The following is a 16,264-nucleotide window of genomic DNA, read 5'->3' as shown; positions in this document are numbered from 1 at the left end:
CACATTCTTTCCTCACTCTATTCTTTGAGCTGTTCTATTCAGAAGTTGTTTGTCTTTTGTTGAGTTTAGTTTCTCTCCCTGCGTTCTGTGTTTTGGGGAGAGGGGGGCTATTTGAATGGCTGCAGCCCAGGTTCGTCTGAATGGGAGCATCTGCCCGTTGTGTTGATAGCACAAAGAGATGCTTTTGTTTTGCCCGCGAAAACAATTTGGCTTTTCACAGAAAGCCAGAGCCCACAGTCAGCGACCTCGCACTGCTACCCTCGGAGGGCTGTGACACCCCCACCCTCTGTCAGTCATGTCCTAGTCATGTAGGTGGGGTGGAGGGTGTTGATAGAAATAAAGGTGGTGGAGGGGGTAGGTGATGTTAATTCCTCAAATCTCTTTTCAATGCTGAAAAAAAACTCACCAGCAGAATCGTTACAGTTAAAAAAAAATCTGCATTAGAAGTGAAGTAGTAGTAGTAGTACTAGTAGTGTTGACCTCACCTGACCAAAAGAATGGTATCATTTGACATGTTGTCCTGGTGCCTATGTTGAAGGTGGCTTCAACTATGGTGGATGCATAACCAGGCCAGCGCAGTGCGGCTCGGCTCTGCTCAGCTCAGTAGTATAAAAAGGACATTTGTCAGGCCACTGATGTGGAGTATGTGTCAGTTGTGTGAGACCTGAGTCCTAGTAGGGTTGTGTAAGGATATTCTCCCTCTGTTTTCAGGTGAGTACCTGAGCAGGCATGGGAAATGCCACCTATGTTACGCCACCTGCTATAAGTGCGTAGGTCCTGAGAAGGAGGACTGCATAAGCTGCCCATCCAGAAGGTAAGACAGACATACAAGTGTATTAGAATGGGTTGTATTCATTAGTGCACATCGTCACAAAATGGCAACTAAAACAGAAAAAGGGTATTGTATTGGACAAGTTTAGACGGTCCCTTTCCGTTTCAGTTTTCTTCTGTTACGTGACTAATGAATATGACCCTGGAGCATCGTTTGATCCACTGAATGTCAGTGAGTTGATATTTATCATCACAATGTTCTTTGATTAAACTTTGCTTTGGATGTTCAGCCATGACTAATCTCTCGTGGACAGATTCGCGTGTAAATGGGAAGTGACAATTTTCGCTATTATTTTACTTCTGGGTAACCGAGATTAAGCCATGACAAAACTAAATGAAATAAACATATTAATGAATGATGATCATGCCTTGTAGATACAAAATACTTTCCATGTCAATATTATTGAAATTCTATTCAAGGTAACCATTTACGTTAACTGTGTATATTATTTTAATCCAAAAATCTGATTTTATTTGTCAACATGCTTCATAAACAAGAGGTGTGGACTACTAGTGAAATTCTTAGTTACGGGCACTTCCCAGCAATCCAGAGAAAGAAAATGGCTAAATAATAGAAAAGTAAAACATAATAATAGATACACAAAATGAGTAAGAATAACTATTATGCAGCATACATCACACATCTATAACCTCATCATAAACGTTATAGCTACATGGAGTGTTATTACAACCAGAATTATTCAAGCTTATTATGAATGAATGAAGAGATCGGATCACAGCTGTTAGAAAAGCTAACTGGATGTATAACCTGGGCTGACTTTATGCCATTGCCTTATCAAGTCCAACTAACTCCAACCACTCTGCTTCTCCTTCAATCAAAACACTCCAAGTATTTATGGAACACCTTCATACTATGTATTACAATGAATACATTCATTAACCCTTTATAATGCTGTATGTAGCAATAATGCCCTGTTTGCAATGTTCTCATAGTGTGTATATTGTCTATAGTGTACATTAATTATACATGAAATGTTAATTGTTAACATGTATTATGTTATATACTGATGTAATAAAGTCATGAAAACCAGTGCATTAGCGATGTGTGTTCTCAACCATAATGCCCCAGGTATTTTGAAGATGGGCAGTGTGTAATCCAGTGCCAGGGAGGGCGCTATGCCATGGAGAGGCAGTGCCACCTGTGCCACCACACCTGCCAGGAGTGTGACGATGGAGGACCTGACAACTGCACAAGCTGTGACAAAGGTACAATCATCAGTTCTTAGTCATAATAAAGCACCCAACATCAATGGAGAACATGATATCGATAGTAATAGCTTTGTTTTTATAGTGTGTGACAGAAAGTATTATCTCTATCAACACTGTAATACTGACTCAGGCCACAAAAGGGCTTACTGAAAGACACATGCCAGACTGCATAGAGAGCAGATGAACACCAGATTTCTATGCAGCTGGCACCCTATCAATACGTGCACACAGACACATTCAATTAGTTAGAAATGTGGTTCTGTTTAAAACCAGTCTGTCTGGAATTTGAGGAGACAAAACAATAACTCCACGGCCCAGTGTCTCTTTCATGTGCTTTCCAAAGATGTTCTCTTATATTCATAGTACCTCAGAACAGGGGTTCCCAAACTTTTTCACTCTGTGCGGGGAGGGCCTTCCAGCATTGGGGAACATCCTGCGCCCCCTCTGCGCACGCGCCACAACTGTTTCTACAGGCACAAGCACTGTTCATGACACAAACTGTTCACACCCCTCTTGTTGGTAGAGAGAATTTAGTAGATTTAGAGCATATTTTCTGCAATTCTACACGTTGTCATTGGGTGCAAAGAAAATGTTCCAGTTTTAAAGGCAATTTTCTTGCAGTTCTATAAATCTTGCCACATCTAATGTGTCTTCATGTGATATTTGAGTGACAAAAAAAATTACAGCAATATCTATGGGCTAGTTGATCTGGACATTTACAAGTAAGTTATAAATAGCTTTCCAAGGCATGCATTGACTAACATGACAAGAGGAACTGATGATGCACTACCCAATTTCAAAATTGCACCTTGTGAATTCTACTATTACAACTTTCAAGAGTAAGTCTAAAGCCGGACCCCTGTGCCCCCACGTTGACCGCTCGCGCGCCCCACAGTTTGGGAACCACTGCCTCAGAATACTGACATGATCTCACTCCTGATGGAGTAATGAACGTTTTCAATGAGATATCACATAATTGACTAATATAGGCTGGAGTTTGATATGATTGCTCTCCGAGAAAGAAGTAAAAGTGTCGTGAGACTCGGGTAGAGATGTAAAGAAAGGAAGGGGAGAAAGGAGGGGAATAGGGGGTGAAGAGTGCAGAAAGGAAATGGGATAAATCTTAGAAAGAGAAATGCTGAAGTAATTGAGAAAGATCTTTACTTTTCGACCTCCTGTTGTTACTGTTGATTGGAATATATTAAGATCACTGTATTGGTCAATTGCACACAAGGTCCAACCAGAATTTGACTGTCGCTTTTAACCCTACCTGTCCCGAGACCCCAGCAAAAATGAATTGATATGAATGCTGTAAGTACAGAAATAGTTTGCTCACTGGGAAATATATATCTAACTAGTCAGTGACAACAGTGTGGAGTTTGTAAAAGCAACTATGTGAGTTTAAAAAAAAATTATTAAGTGTTATATATACAGTACCAGTCAAAAGTTCGGACACACCTACTCAACCCTTGAAAAAGTAGGTGTTTCCAAACTTTTGACTGGTACTGTATATATTTTGTTACCCTCTTTTTCTCCCCAATTTTGATCTTGTTTCATCGCTGCAACTCCCCAACAGGCTCGGGAGACGAAGGTCGAGTCATGTGTCCTACGAAACATGACCCGCCAAACCGTGCTTCTTAACAACCGCCCACTTAACATGGAAGCCAGCCGCACCAATGTGCCGGGGGAAATAAGTAAAGTCCCCAGGCCAAACCCTCCCCTAACCCGACAACGCTGGGCCAATTGTGTGCCGCCCCATGGGACTCCCGATCAAGGCTGGTTGTGATATAGCCCGGGACCGAACCCGGGTCTGTAGTGACGCCTCTAGCACTGCGATGCAGTGCCCTAAACTGCTGTGCCACTCGGTAGGCCTATGTGAATTTATTACAGTGTTACATACACTATGTCCAGGGATTTACTATGATCTTCCATGTAGAAGAACAGCTTACATTATAATGACTGTTGTGTAGATTGTGAGTGTCATAGAGAAAAACATGTCACATGAGCGTCTTCGTGAGAGTCTCAGCTTTAATAGAATGCTTTTAATAGTTTGTAACTCGAACCATTAGGACTCTAGAGATATTTTTGTTAAAAGACCGGGCCCGTGCTCCTTCAGGATTCGCCCTTGTTTCACAAACACCGCTCTAGTTCAGCCCCCGTTCATCATACACAGACTAATGGTTGGTTTCTACGGATGCAGAATATATAGACAAATTCAATGGTACAACCCAGGAGTCTGTAGCTCACAATGTTTAAAAGGGATTAGAAGTCCAAAACGTGCCGGCGTTACAAAAGACACATACAGTATACAGATTTTAGAGAGTTGCAAGGGGCTGCCACACTAGGCGCCCAGGGAGCTGTTGTAGGATGTACTGCTATGAAGCTCTGTATTCCTGTCTGAATCGTTTGAAGATAAAGGAAATGACAAAGTTCAATGCAGCAACATTACGACCTTAGTTGGTCTTTGTCTGTTTGATCCACTGACTCACTGTCTGTGTGTTTGTACTGGTGTTTTTGCCAATGAAACTGACTGTGTCTGTCTCTCTGCCTGGCCTAGACAAGTTCCAGACAGACAGGTACCACTATAGAGGGGAGTGTCGTGACGTGTGTCCAGAGGGCTTCTTCCATTCCTGGCGGAAGCGGTGTGAGGCATGCTCCGTCAACTGCACTGTGTGCACCGACTTCGACCGCTGCCTCCACTGTAGCCCCTCCCACTACCTCCGAGACGGACTCTGTGTCCCGCTGGAGTGTGGCGAAGGTGAGACACCCCACAAAGCACACACAATTTGTTCTCTTCTCTCTCTCCCCCCCCCACTTTTCATCTAATGTTGTCCTCTGTGCTCTACCACTCTACTGTTTTAAACATTTTATTTAAAAGATTGAGTCTGAGACAGAGAATGTTTGAGAGTGAGACATGATTGAAAACTGCTAAAACAAGAGAAAGGGAGAGGGGGGATGAAAAGAAAGTCTTATCATATGTGTCAGACATGTCCAAACTGATCCCCTGCACGGCCCTGCAGCCTGCCACAGCTCACGCCTCAGAACACTTTGCATTTAACACCTTCCCCTCTCAGTGCTGCTGTAAAGCCGCCACACCCCAATTTCACCTCTGTCTGCCATCCAGCGATGCTTATAGATAGCATTGGTATGAATGTAACTATGCGTCTGATAGTCCAATGACTGTGTATGACTCCAATATCCACACTAGCTGAGTTTAAAGCAATGTATTGAATGGCTGCGGTGGTCCCAGTGTTGATAGATCCATTAGTCTTTGATGTGTGTGATGTATGTATGATGTACCTATCCTACAGGTGAGGTGGAGGACCCAGAGTATGAGGATTGTCTGCCCTGTGAGGAGGGCTGTAAGAAATGTCTGCAGAGTAAGTATATACTTGTCACGAAAGTCCAAGACAATCTACTTTCGAACCCCACTACAGACTCCACTAGACTGCCTCAGATCCCCCCCAAGACCTTAGACTAATACTTAGAAGTTTTACAATAATACTGATCATCTTAGATCCTTTCAGAACTGCAAAACCTTCTTATGGGAACCTGCAGTTCATGTTCATTTCCTGTACCCTAACTGAACACCAGGTATGCATCATCAGCATTATTCTGTTTTATTCAGTCAAATCTTAAACAGGCCCACGCAAGATGTTATTAATCGTGGGCGGAATGTCTTTCCTCACCATCCCCCCTGCCCGCCTCCCCACTTCTGGCAATTATAATCCTCAGAATTAAAAGACAAGCAGCAGACTTTGAGATTATTGTTCCTGGAACGCGATGCCATCGGCTAAAATGTTGGAGATTAAGTGAGCAATCAGTGTGGCGCTAAAAAACAAGTTCATATAGACCCCTTCAAGACCCCTTACAGCCTGACTGAGCATGATAAGATCCCTTACAGCCTGACTGAGCATGATAAGACCCCTTACAGCCTGACTGAGCATGAGAAGACCCCTTACAGCCTGACTGAGCATGAGAAGACCCCTTACAGCCTGACTGAGCATGATAAGATCCCTTACAGCCTGACTGAGCATGAGAAGACCCCTTACAGCCTGACTGAGCATGAGAAGACCCCTTACAGCCTGACTGAGCATGATAAGACCCCTTACAGCCTGACTGAGCATGAGAAGACCCCTTACAGCCTGACTGAGCATGAGAAGACCCCTTACAGCCTGACTGAGCATGAGAAGACCCCTTACAGCCTGACTGAGCATGAGAAGACCCCTTACAGCCTGACTGAGCATGATAAGACCCCTTACAACCTGACTGAGCATGATAAGATCCCTTACAACCTGACTGAGCATGATAAGACCCCTTACAACCTGACTTAGCATGATAAGATCCCTTACAACCTGACTGAGCATGATAAGACCCCTTACAACCTGACTTAGCATGATAAGATCCCTTACAACCTGACTTAGCATGATAAGATCCCTTACAACCTGACTGAGCATGATAAGACCCCTTACAGCCTGACTGAGCATGATAAGACCCCTTACAGCCTGACTGAGCATGATAAGACCCCTTACAGCCTGACTGAGCATGATAAGACCCCTTACAGCCTGACTGAGCATGATAAGACCCCTTACAGCCTGACTGAGCATGATAAGACCCCTTACAGCCTGACTGAGCATGATAAGACCCCCTACAGCCTGACTGAGCATGATAAGACCCCCTACAGCCTGACTGAGCATGATAAGACTCCTTACAGCCTGACTGAGCATGATAAGACCCCCTACAGCATTTCTCAATTGGAACAAACTTCCCCAAACTGTACGGACGCCGAGAGTAGGAGGGGGAGTAAAAGATCACCTCTCTCTCTCTCTGTACTTAAATCTCCACACAATTTCTCTCCAGGATGTCTGTCACTAACTCCTTCCCTCAGGCCACAGTTGTCTTCATGACTTAAAAAACACTCCATACACCTCGTAGAGCAGAGCGCACTGTACTGTAGTCTATTTCTGTAGTCTATTCCCAGCCCGCTCTGCACGGGGCGATAGCACCTGAACCCGGGAGTCACATAATGAAGTCTTTTGGGTCTCTTGTAAACTTCATCTCCCTTGTTCCCCAGAGGGATCGACTAACCAACCCCACAGAGACTTTGAATTTGCAGCTTGTGTTTCTGTGACTTACTGAATGTGCCATATCACGTGTGTGTGTGGATGCGTGTGTGTGTAATGTTTTGAAAAGCTGTGGAAGTTTTCCTCTTGGCATGCTCCCTGGACATTTATATGAGGTGTTTTCTTCCCTGATGTGAAATAGACAGGGCCTGGAGGCCTGATTTCCGGCTCTTTGCTCTCCTGTCTTTCTCTCTCTGTCTCTCCCCTCCGCTCTCTCTCTTAGTAATTGTTCTCGCAGGTAGAGGCTTGTGGGTGCTGGGAGGCCTGGGCTGGGCTAGCCTAGCCGTGTAGCTGCGTGGTGCTGCGCTGGGGGAAGAATCTCCCAGGAATGCCCCATGGGGCACAGCTGAAGAATGAGCTTTTGTTGCTCCTGTCTTTCCTCCTGGGATGTTTTGGCTGCTGAGAGCTGAGGGGATGACAGGGATTGGCGTTTCCTGGACAACTCTGATGGTTGGGAGGGGAATTAGGTTGGATGGTTTTGGTTAGTGGTTATCATTAAAAGTCTTGGTTAGGGTCAGTAAATATGACTGTACGCCCTGTTCTTACATGTCCCCATCTAGTTACACACCTTTTAATTGCAACAGTCCTGAGACAGATGAACTCATTAAGGGGTCTCTGCTTTTATTGTGTTATCTGTGGGCTGAGCTGGTTGTGATTAGTTTGAACTTGGTGAACTCCGCATATGAAATGTGGAAAGAATAGTTTGGATTGGATTAGGCTGCATTGATATGTTCAAGTGGATCCCATTCATCCCCACAGTGGGCACACAGGTGTAGGAGTGGTGACTGCCTGGTCTGTTGTGATGCTAGGCTGCCATCTGCTGGCATGAAAAGGGAACCTTTCAAATGATAGCTGTTGGTTACGTCTTAATAGTGTAGTGACTTCCTCTCCTCGTCTTCTTGCCTTCACATTCACTGATGTGAAAAACTGGACAGGTGGGAGCAAATTCACAGGAAGTTTCTTATCCACCATATTGCCTTCACCTGGCCTAATGTTTTCGGCTCAGTGCAGATTATCAAGCGAAGACTGATAGTGGAATCCACCACATGATTGAGATGCCCCCAGTAACTGACAGGGTGAGGAATGAGATGGACAGTGAAACTGACTTTTGGATGAATGATTGACACCAATCCTTTCCTCCATACAGAAAACCCCAAGCAATGTGTCACCTGTGCAAAGGAGTACTACCAGTAAGTTCATTCTTGTTGAATCATCTTTCTTACAGTTCCAGTGCAGCCTGTAAAGATATTGTGCTGTGGCTCACCTCTCTGTCTTTGTGGAGGTTCGGGCCTGATTGCCACACGAGCTGCCCAGACAGGACCTACAGTGTTATTGATACCATGACATGTGCCAAGTGTGAAGACAGCCACTGTGCCAACTGTGATCAGTCCCAGTGCTACTGGTGTGAGGAGGGCTTCTATGTTTCAGGTAGGACCTTTCATTCAGTTGATATTTCAACTCTGGGTTGTGCCACTGAGTCAGTTGGTAAAACACACACTTTATGTCGTTGATTTTTAAACGAGTGTGTGTGTCTCTAGACGGAGAGTGTGTGGAGCAGTGTAAGGAGGGGTTCTTTGTCGACGAGGAGAGTCAGGAATGCGAACCGTGTCATCGTATGTGTCGGACGTGCGGCGGGCCCAACTATGACGACTGTGACTCATGTGAGGATGACTTCACTCTGAAGGACGGAGAGTGTGTGGACAACCACTCCGCTTCCTGCCCTGACAAACATTTCCTCAACAGTAAGGCCTCATCTGACCTTCATACTTACTTAACTAACATTTCATATAAGTTCAGGGGTCTGCAACTGGTGGGCCCACGGGCCAAATCTGGCCCCTGCCCATGTTGTCCAGTGCAATATAGTCTCACTATTTGAATAAATATTTGCTCAGGTCAGGGGGAATGTGAGCAGTGCTACTCCAGCTGTAAAACATGCGCTGGCTCTGGGAGGGAACAGTGTAACACCTGTGACACAGGTAAGAGTTGAATGCATGGTATTTAGTATCTGAGTACTGTGTTCTCCTCTATCCTCGGTAGGGGGTAGTTGCCAGACTTTGCTTGTGTAATGTATCTGCTTTCACCTGTTTTAGTCATTCTTAAGTCATCTTTACTGTAGTTTGATGGTGTGCTTCCATTGTGAAGGTGATGGTGAAGCGTGACACTTTCCATTTAGAAAATACTAGACTTTATTGAAGAATAATCTTAATGTGGCGTACGGTGACACCTGCATGCTTGTCTGGCTCTGTAGAGCGCTTTCTGACGGCCCGCCAGGCGTGTGTGGCAAAGTGCCCGTCTGGTACTTTCGTCAATGCCACGTCGGGCCACTGTGACGACTGTCTGCCAGGCTGTGTTCTGTGCCAGGATGCCCATCGGTGCCAGAGGTGCCGGACTGGACACACACACCTCTACCTGCAGGGCGACCAGTGTGTTCCCGAGTGCCAGAGGTCAGATCTATTCATCAATCTTTCCCCATTTTTCCATCCCTTCCCCCTGAAACTGATCTGTGACTTTCACATATGCATATACACACACAGTACACTCTTACACACACGCTCCAACTAGAATGCTGTAGGTGTCTTTTTTGTTGTTGTATCATGTCATTAGAATAGTTCTCCCCACTTGCAGTCAAGTTCAGTTCCGTAAAACTCCCTTCACCTCTCCCCTCCTGTCCTCTGTGCAGGGGTTACCCTAAGGGGGGCGAGTGCCAGCCCTGTGCCCCAGAGTGTGCCTCCTGCCTGGGGAACGCCACCCACTGCCTGAGCTGTGAGACCCAGTACTTGCTCCTGGAGCACTCTTGCAGAGGGCACTGTCCCGACGGGCACTACCCCAATGAGCGAGAGTGTCTACGTTGCCCACCCGACTGCATAGAGTGTAGCCAGGACGGCCTGTGTAAGGGTAAGGCTGCTGCACGGGGAGCAGAGGTGGAGGGGTCAGGGTAAAAGGGGGTGGCGGGGACGTCAGCCACAGTACGAAAATATCCACTTTCTTTCTAATCTCCTCTATTCAGCCATAAAAAAGAATGACATTCAATATGGCGGCCATATTAAGTGTACCAATAGGAGTCATTTTATATCTGTATTTAGCGTTCTCTCTCTCCCTGTTTCTCTGCACCAGAGTGTGAGGAGTACTACTTCCTACATAAGGACCAGTGTGTAGATGACTGCCCAGAGGGCTTCTTCCCCAGCGAGGAGCAGAAGGAGTGTGTGCGTTGTCACACCGACTGTGCATCGTGTGACGGGCCTGACTCAGACGACTGTGATATGTGCAGGCACCCCGCGGCTGTGCGCTACAACGGGGAGTGCCTGTCCCAGTGTCCCTCAGACACTTACCACAACGTAGCCACCTCCGAGTGCCAGGGTACTGGGATTATACACACAACTCATTTTACCATAATTGGATCGTCGCATGACCTACCATAGGAGGCATTTATTTTGTGAAGCGATAGTGCTGTGTCTAACGGATAGGCTGTGTCTAACGGATAGTGCTGTGTCTAACGGATAGTGCTGTGTCTAACGGATAGTGCTGTGTCTAACGGATAGTGCTGTGTCTAACGGATAGTGCTGTGTCTAACGGATAGTGCTGTGTCTAACGGATAGTGCTGTGTCTAACGGATAGTGCTGTGTCTAACGGATAGTGCTGTGTCTAACGGATAGTGCTGTGTCTCACGGATAGTGCTGTGTCTCACGGATAGTGCTGTGTCTCACGGATAGTGCTGTGTCTAACGGATAGTGCTGTGTCTCACGGATAGTGCTGTGTCTCACGGATAGTGCTGTGTCTCACGGATAGTGCTGTGTCTCACGGATAGTGCTGTGTCTAACGGATAGTGCTGTGTCTCACGGATAGTGCTGTGTCTCACGGATAGTGCTGTGTCTCACGGATAGTGCTGTGTCTCACGGATAGTGCTGTGTCTCACGGATAGTGCTGTGTCTCACGGATAGTGCTGTGTCTCACGGATAGTGCTGTGTCTCACGGATAGTGCTGTGTCTCACGGATAGTGCTGTGTCTCACGGATAGTGCTGTGTCTCACGGATAGTGCTGTGTCTCACGGATAGTGCTGTGTCTAACAGATGTGTCTCTCAGATTGCGACAGGTCGTGTCACACCTGCTCAGGTCCCGAGCCCTCGTCCTGCCTCAGCTGTGGGCCCAACATGCGAAAGGACTCCAGGGGTCACTGTGTCTTCTACAGCCAGTGTTCCCTGCGCTCCTACAAAGATGAGGAGGGCGACTGCCAGACCTGCCACCCCCTCTGCCACCGCTGCTCAGGGCCCACCAAGGAGCACTGTCTCAGCTGCAACCCGCAGACCTTCCTGCTCAGTGAGTCACCCGTCAGCACTGACTTACAATTAATGAAAATGTGCGTTTCTTATTGGACCAAGTCCAAGTAGTCTCTCCCTGTTTCTGTCTGTTTTCTTATGGTTTAGTTCGTAATGAACATGACCCAGTTGTTCTGTGGTTAGATGATATGATGTGTGTTCTTCATCTAACCGTGTTGGTTTTTCTGTGCTTGTCAGACAACACCTGTGTGAATGAGTGTCCGGTGGGTTTCTATGGTGATGGGGACGAGCGTGTGTGCGAGCGATGTCACTTCAGCTGTGTGTCGTGTGTGGGACGCCACAGTGTCCAGTGTGCAGCGTGTAAACCCAGCATGTTCAAACAGGGACGCAGCTGTGTCGAGACCTGTGGTGACAGGTAGGGGACGCACACACATCAGTGAAGTCTGAAGAGCCAATCATCACTTATAAGTTACAGACAAGTTTAACCCTGGGTGCCAGTCTGTTTCTGCTTTTTTGTGGGAAAAGGAGTTGGCAGGTGAGCAGAAACAGGCATCTTCACCGTTTGTGATGAACCGTTACAAGTTCTTTACTTCTCTCCCTTTCTGTAAGTCACTTCGGTAATACCATCACCTGGACGTGCGACCGGTGTGACCCGTCGTGTAGCAGGTGCAGGGGAAGGGGCAGTGGAGACTGCCTGAACTGCCGTGATGGGTACCTGAAGCAGTCGGGCCAATGCCTCCAGACGTGCCCCACAAACTACTTCCCTGACACCAGAGCCAAAATCTGCCGCAAGTGCCACCCCACCTGCAAGACCTGCGAAGGTAAAGGCCAAATGGAACTCGCGCTCAACCTGCAATAGGGGAGAGACACAACCTAGAGACACAAGTAGCAAAGATCAACTCACTCTACCTGCATCACCTGAATAGCAATGTCAACTGCTGCACTGGTTTGCATGGATATCACTGAAATCTAGTATAAGCTCAGACTTGAAAGTTACTAGGATGTAGTGATGGTAATATGAGCTGAGCAGCATTGACTTTGTTGAGTAGGAAGGTCATTTGATCGTCCACAAAAGGTGGTGAGCATGTTGAATTTGTGGCACAGAATTCCTGTTTTTCACAAAATGTGGCATTACAAACGGTGTGCCATATTGAATGCTGTACTACTGACTTCTTAGTAAGTATGACAATGTCGAGTTCCTCCCACTGTTCTCTGTTTGCAGATGAGGGAGCCCTGTTCTGTAAGTCGTGCTTCGAGGGCTTCAGGTTTTTTGGAGGGATATGTGACTCTCCTTGTCTCGTTGGACTTTACGCTGCTTCAGCTATTTGGGTAACTCCCTCTACGGCCTCCTTCTCCAGTTCTGGTGCTAAAAATCAGGAATTATCCCAATAACTGGGAATATTCAACATCCCAGTCTGATCATCTATGCATGTATGTGTGTTCCCAGGGCTTGGATCCACAGTGTGAGAAGTGTGACCCATCCTGTCTGGACTGTAAGGGTCCTGGTCAGTGGAACTGCACCGTGTGCCCAGCCAGCCAGCTCCTAGCTGACGACGGCCGCTGTCTGTCCTGTTGCGGCAACGAGACCAGACACGACGGCAGCCCCCTCCCCCGGGAGTGTTGTGACTGCCGGGCATCACAAAGTAAGCGAAGCTCCCCCCTCCCCCCACACTTTCCCATGGTTTATTTGACCATGGGAAAGCGAGCTACTGGTTAAATACCACAATGCAGGTTTGATTGAATTGGACTCTAGGTCTAAGCCATGCTGTATTGTGGGGTTGTATATTGCATTCAAATGTGCTCTTGGCAACAAAATGTATATTGCAAGTTACAACATAAATATCAAAGCACTATACTTTCTGTGGTGACTTCACTGACCCCTAACCTTGACCCTTTACCTCCCACTGTGTCGTCCCCAGTGGAGTGCGTCTTTGGGGTGAACTTTGTGTTACTGGGCATCGAGGAGCTGCCAGAGGGACATCTCAAGGTCTTCATCCTGGCCATCGTGCTCCTGGTGTCGGCCCTGGGTGCCGCTGTCTTCCTGTTCCTCCACTTGCGCTCCAAAGCGGGTGCCGGTTTACCCCAGACGAAGGCCAATGGCTATAAGAACCTGGGCGCCAATGGGGGCTGGGCTGGGTCAGACTTAGACCCCGCTTCCTCCTTAGGCGACTACAGTGACCTCGTCGTTGAGGATGACGAGGAGGAAGAGGATAACGATGATGAAGATATTGTGTATATGGGTCCGGATGGTACAGTGTATCGGAAGTTTAAGTATGGACTCCTGGAGGAAGACGAGGACATTGAGATGGATTATGACGACGAGAGCTATTCCTTCAGATGAAAAGGAATGTAAACACAAACAGAAACCCTCAGGCTGGCCCACTACTTTTATACAATATTTATTACCTTCTGTAGTAGTGATGTATCCCAAGATGTTTACACACAAACACCTCTAAAATGTTTACTGACCTCGATAGTGAAGATCTAAATATTTGGCACAGTAGTAGGGCTTAATATGAGGGTCTTTGAGGGAATTTCTTAAATAATACATTGTGATTTTTGTCAGTCATTAAATTTGCGTCTATGAATCACAGCATTTCCATGTTTATTTTAGACATGCAGGCTGGTTTGACATTTTAGAGTTTTTATTTGGACTTCTAAGGGTTAGTTTGTCATTTTAGTTCACTATTGAAGTCCAAGCACTTTGTAATCAATATTGCGAGACGAATGAGACAGAGGCTGATCGCATCACTAAGAGATTCATCCAGTTTCACTCATGCATTGCTAAAGGGACAGTAAGATAGATGTGAAAATATTTTTATGCAACTTATTTTGATTATAGAATTAGAGCTCATAAAAATACTTTATTTCCCTGCGTTTTTGTATCCCATGCATGTGAAAGAGTAGTGTTGATTTATAATAATCAGAAAGATAATTTTCTCTTTGTTGAGGTGAAACAATGTTTACTTGAATAAAGTTGGAGTTACTGTAAGAATGTTTTCTGGAATTCTGTCATTGTCATGAATGATTAACACACACAAAATGTACTGAGGGATTTCAGTTGGGTCACTTCAACATAACACATGGGGCTGTGGCTGAAAACTTTACTAGCTGTTAAAACCTTGCTTCATCCTTACATGTTTCCTCAATTCTTCCCATAGGGCCCAATTCCCGACTTACTGTAGGAAATTACGCCTTTCTTTGGCACACCTTTCCTACACACTTCTCAATAGCTGGTATTCAGACTTACCTTACAGGTAGGTATAACAGGCTTGGTTGCGTGTTGTATAAATGTTATTCAACCACTGAAAACCCTCCCACTTGCTGGCCAACGGATTTTCCTGTGAAGTTATTCAATAGGGTTTTCAATACATTTATCTTAAACCATCCCTTTTAAATACGGTGTACCTTAAATTAGAATTTTGTCCACAGACTAGAATCAATCAAGAAAGGGTTCAGTAAGAGAATGGGTTCAATAAAATAAACACATTTTAACACCAACTGGTAGATTTAAAAAACTATCTGATTTTGTAGATTATTTAAGCAAATTTTAGGGTTAGGAAAGTATGTATGAATCATAAAAAAACTAGTTTGGAGAGTCTTTCCATATGAAACATATTGATGAATTCTGAAAATTGCCACATTCAGTTCTTTAACACATTGTAATGTTGGAAGATTAGTGTACATAGAATTATAATAGGGAGAATAGTGTACATTAGTAGGCTATACCCTTGTCTGTTACCTGCAATAACTATGGAACTGGGTGATGACACACCCAAGCATTGTGCCATGTGTCAAGTTCAAACTGTTACGCCTTGGTCTGAGCTCCTCCGCTCCATAACCTCTTTTTTTATATTATCAACTGTTGCTAATGATCCTCAGCAACAACATAGTTGCTGTGACAGCGTTTACAGAGGAAGCAAATTAAGGTAAACGAAACAATGTAATTAAATGGAATGATAATGTAGGCTATTCCATTGTTGTCTATTTGTTTACTCCCATTAGGGAAGGGGTGGTAGGGTTAGGGGAAAATAATAAAATATAAAAATGTAGCCTATATACCAACTGAAGGGAACTTACAGTAAATTGGCAGTTGAATATGTTATTTGGCCTACTAACGGTAAATACTGATTGGGGTATTTAACATGATAGAAATAGGAAACAGAGAAAGTCGGGGTTACCTATAATTAACCCATGCCTGCAAGTTAAAAGGCAGTACAATTTTTATTCTGCATAATGGCACAGCATATAAACTTCAATGTGTGAAAGTTATGGGAAAGTTGATTGGCTTTAATTGGTTGTCATATGACTGGTTTCACGTCTCCAGCGATTATAAGGTAAAATATATCTAAAACAAGTGTCATTAATATTTACAATTCCTTTATCCAAACGGATTACTCATTTATCTAGCTCTTATCAATAGCGCCTATCAATTTGTAAATTACAGTGCATGGAGAATGCTGTTATTTATATCTAAAAAAATTAAGTAGATGCTTTTTCCACTTGGAACCGGTAGGTTCACTAGACCTTTTTCATGGTTTCCTCAAGGAATTGGTGGAATTAAGTCAAAGTCAGACAGAATACAGCGTAGCTGTAACACACCGCCATGTGTTCAATCTCCACCCACAACAATAAGCAGGTGAATAGCATGATTTTCTCATGCTTAAGTTCAAGGTCAGAATACACAGAGAGAAAAGTGCATAAAAGGGATTAACATTCCATTTATGCACACTTAACTCGGGTTGGAATCGGGCCAAAGTGCATTGGATGAGAAAATTCAGCCTCTCCCTCAGACCTCCTCCAAAA

At 45.1% G+C, this 16,264-nt stretch overlaps 1 protein-coding gene across 4 annotated transcripts in view; it reads left to right on the top strand.

Moving 5' to 3' along the window:
• pcsk5b (proprotein convertase subtilisin/kexin type 5b) overlaps window positions 1-14,453 on the top strand; it is a 72,007-nt gene extending 57,554 nt beyond the window's left edge. For 2 of the 4 annotated variants that reach the window (XM_055919000.1, XM_055919002.1), the window contains 17 exons: window positions 712-814; window positions 1,922-2,058; window positions 4,619-4,819; window positions 5,373-5,441; window positions 8,332-8,374; window positions 8,467-8,612; window positions 8,723-8,926; window positions 9,077-9,160; window positions 9,433-9,628; window positions 9,865-10,079; window positions 10,299-10,541; window positions 11,265-11,498; window positions 11,696-11,873; window positions 12,068-12,279; window positions 12,681-12,787; window positions 12,906-13,101; window positions 13,378-14,453. In XM_055919000.1, coding sequence (XP_055774975.1) covers window positions 712-814; window positions 1,922-2,058; window positions 4,619-4,819; window positions 5,373-5,441; window positions 8,332-8,374; window positions 8,467-8,612; window positions 8,723-8,926; window positions 9,077-9,160; window positions 9,433-9,628; window positions 9,865-10,079; window positions 10,299-10,541; window positions 11,265-11,498; window positions 11,696-11,873; window positions 12,068-12,279; window positions 12,681-12,787; window positions 12,906-13,101; window positions 13,378-13,799 — 2,990 coding nt within the window. In that variant the 3' untranslated portion in view covers window positions 13,800-14,453. Of the gene's footprint in view, window positions 1-711; window positions 815-1,921; window positions 2,059-4,618; window positions 4,820-5,372; window positions 5,442-8,331; window positions 8,375-8,466; window positions 8,613-8,722; window positions 8,927-9,076; window positions 9,161-9,432; window positions 9,629-9,864; window positions 10,080-10,298; window positions 10,542-11,264; window positions 11,499-11,695; window positions 11,874-12,067; window positions 12,280-12,680; window positions 12,788-12,905; window positions 13,102-13,377 lie in introns of those variants that run through there. The other 2 variants (XM_055919001.1, XM_055919006.1) reach the window with 2 other exon arrangements.
• Window positions 14,454-16,264: the final 1,811 nt, after the last annotated feature.

Source organism: Salvelinus fontinalis, chromosome 4 (genome assembly GCF_029448725.1).
Source record: "Salvelinus fontinalis isolate EN_2023a chromosome 4, ASM2944872v1, whole genome shotgun sequence".
Taxonomy (NCBI): Eukaryota; Metazoa; Chordata; class Actinopteri; order Salmoniformes; family Salmonidae; genus Salvelinus; species Salvelinus fontinalis.
Note: the sequence above shows the minus strand (reverse complement) of the source record. Positions and strands in the feature narration are given on the sequence as shown.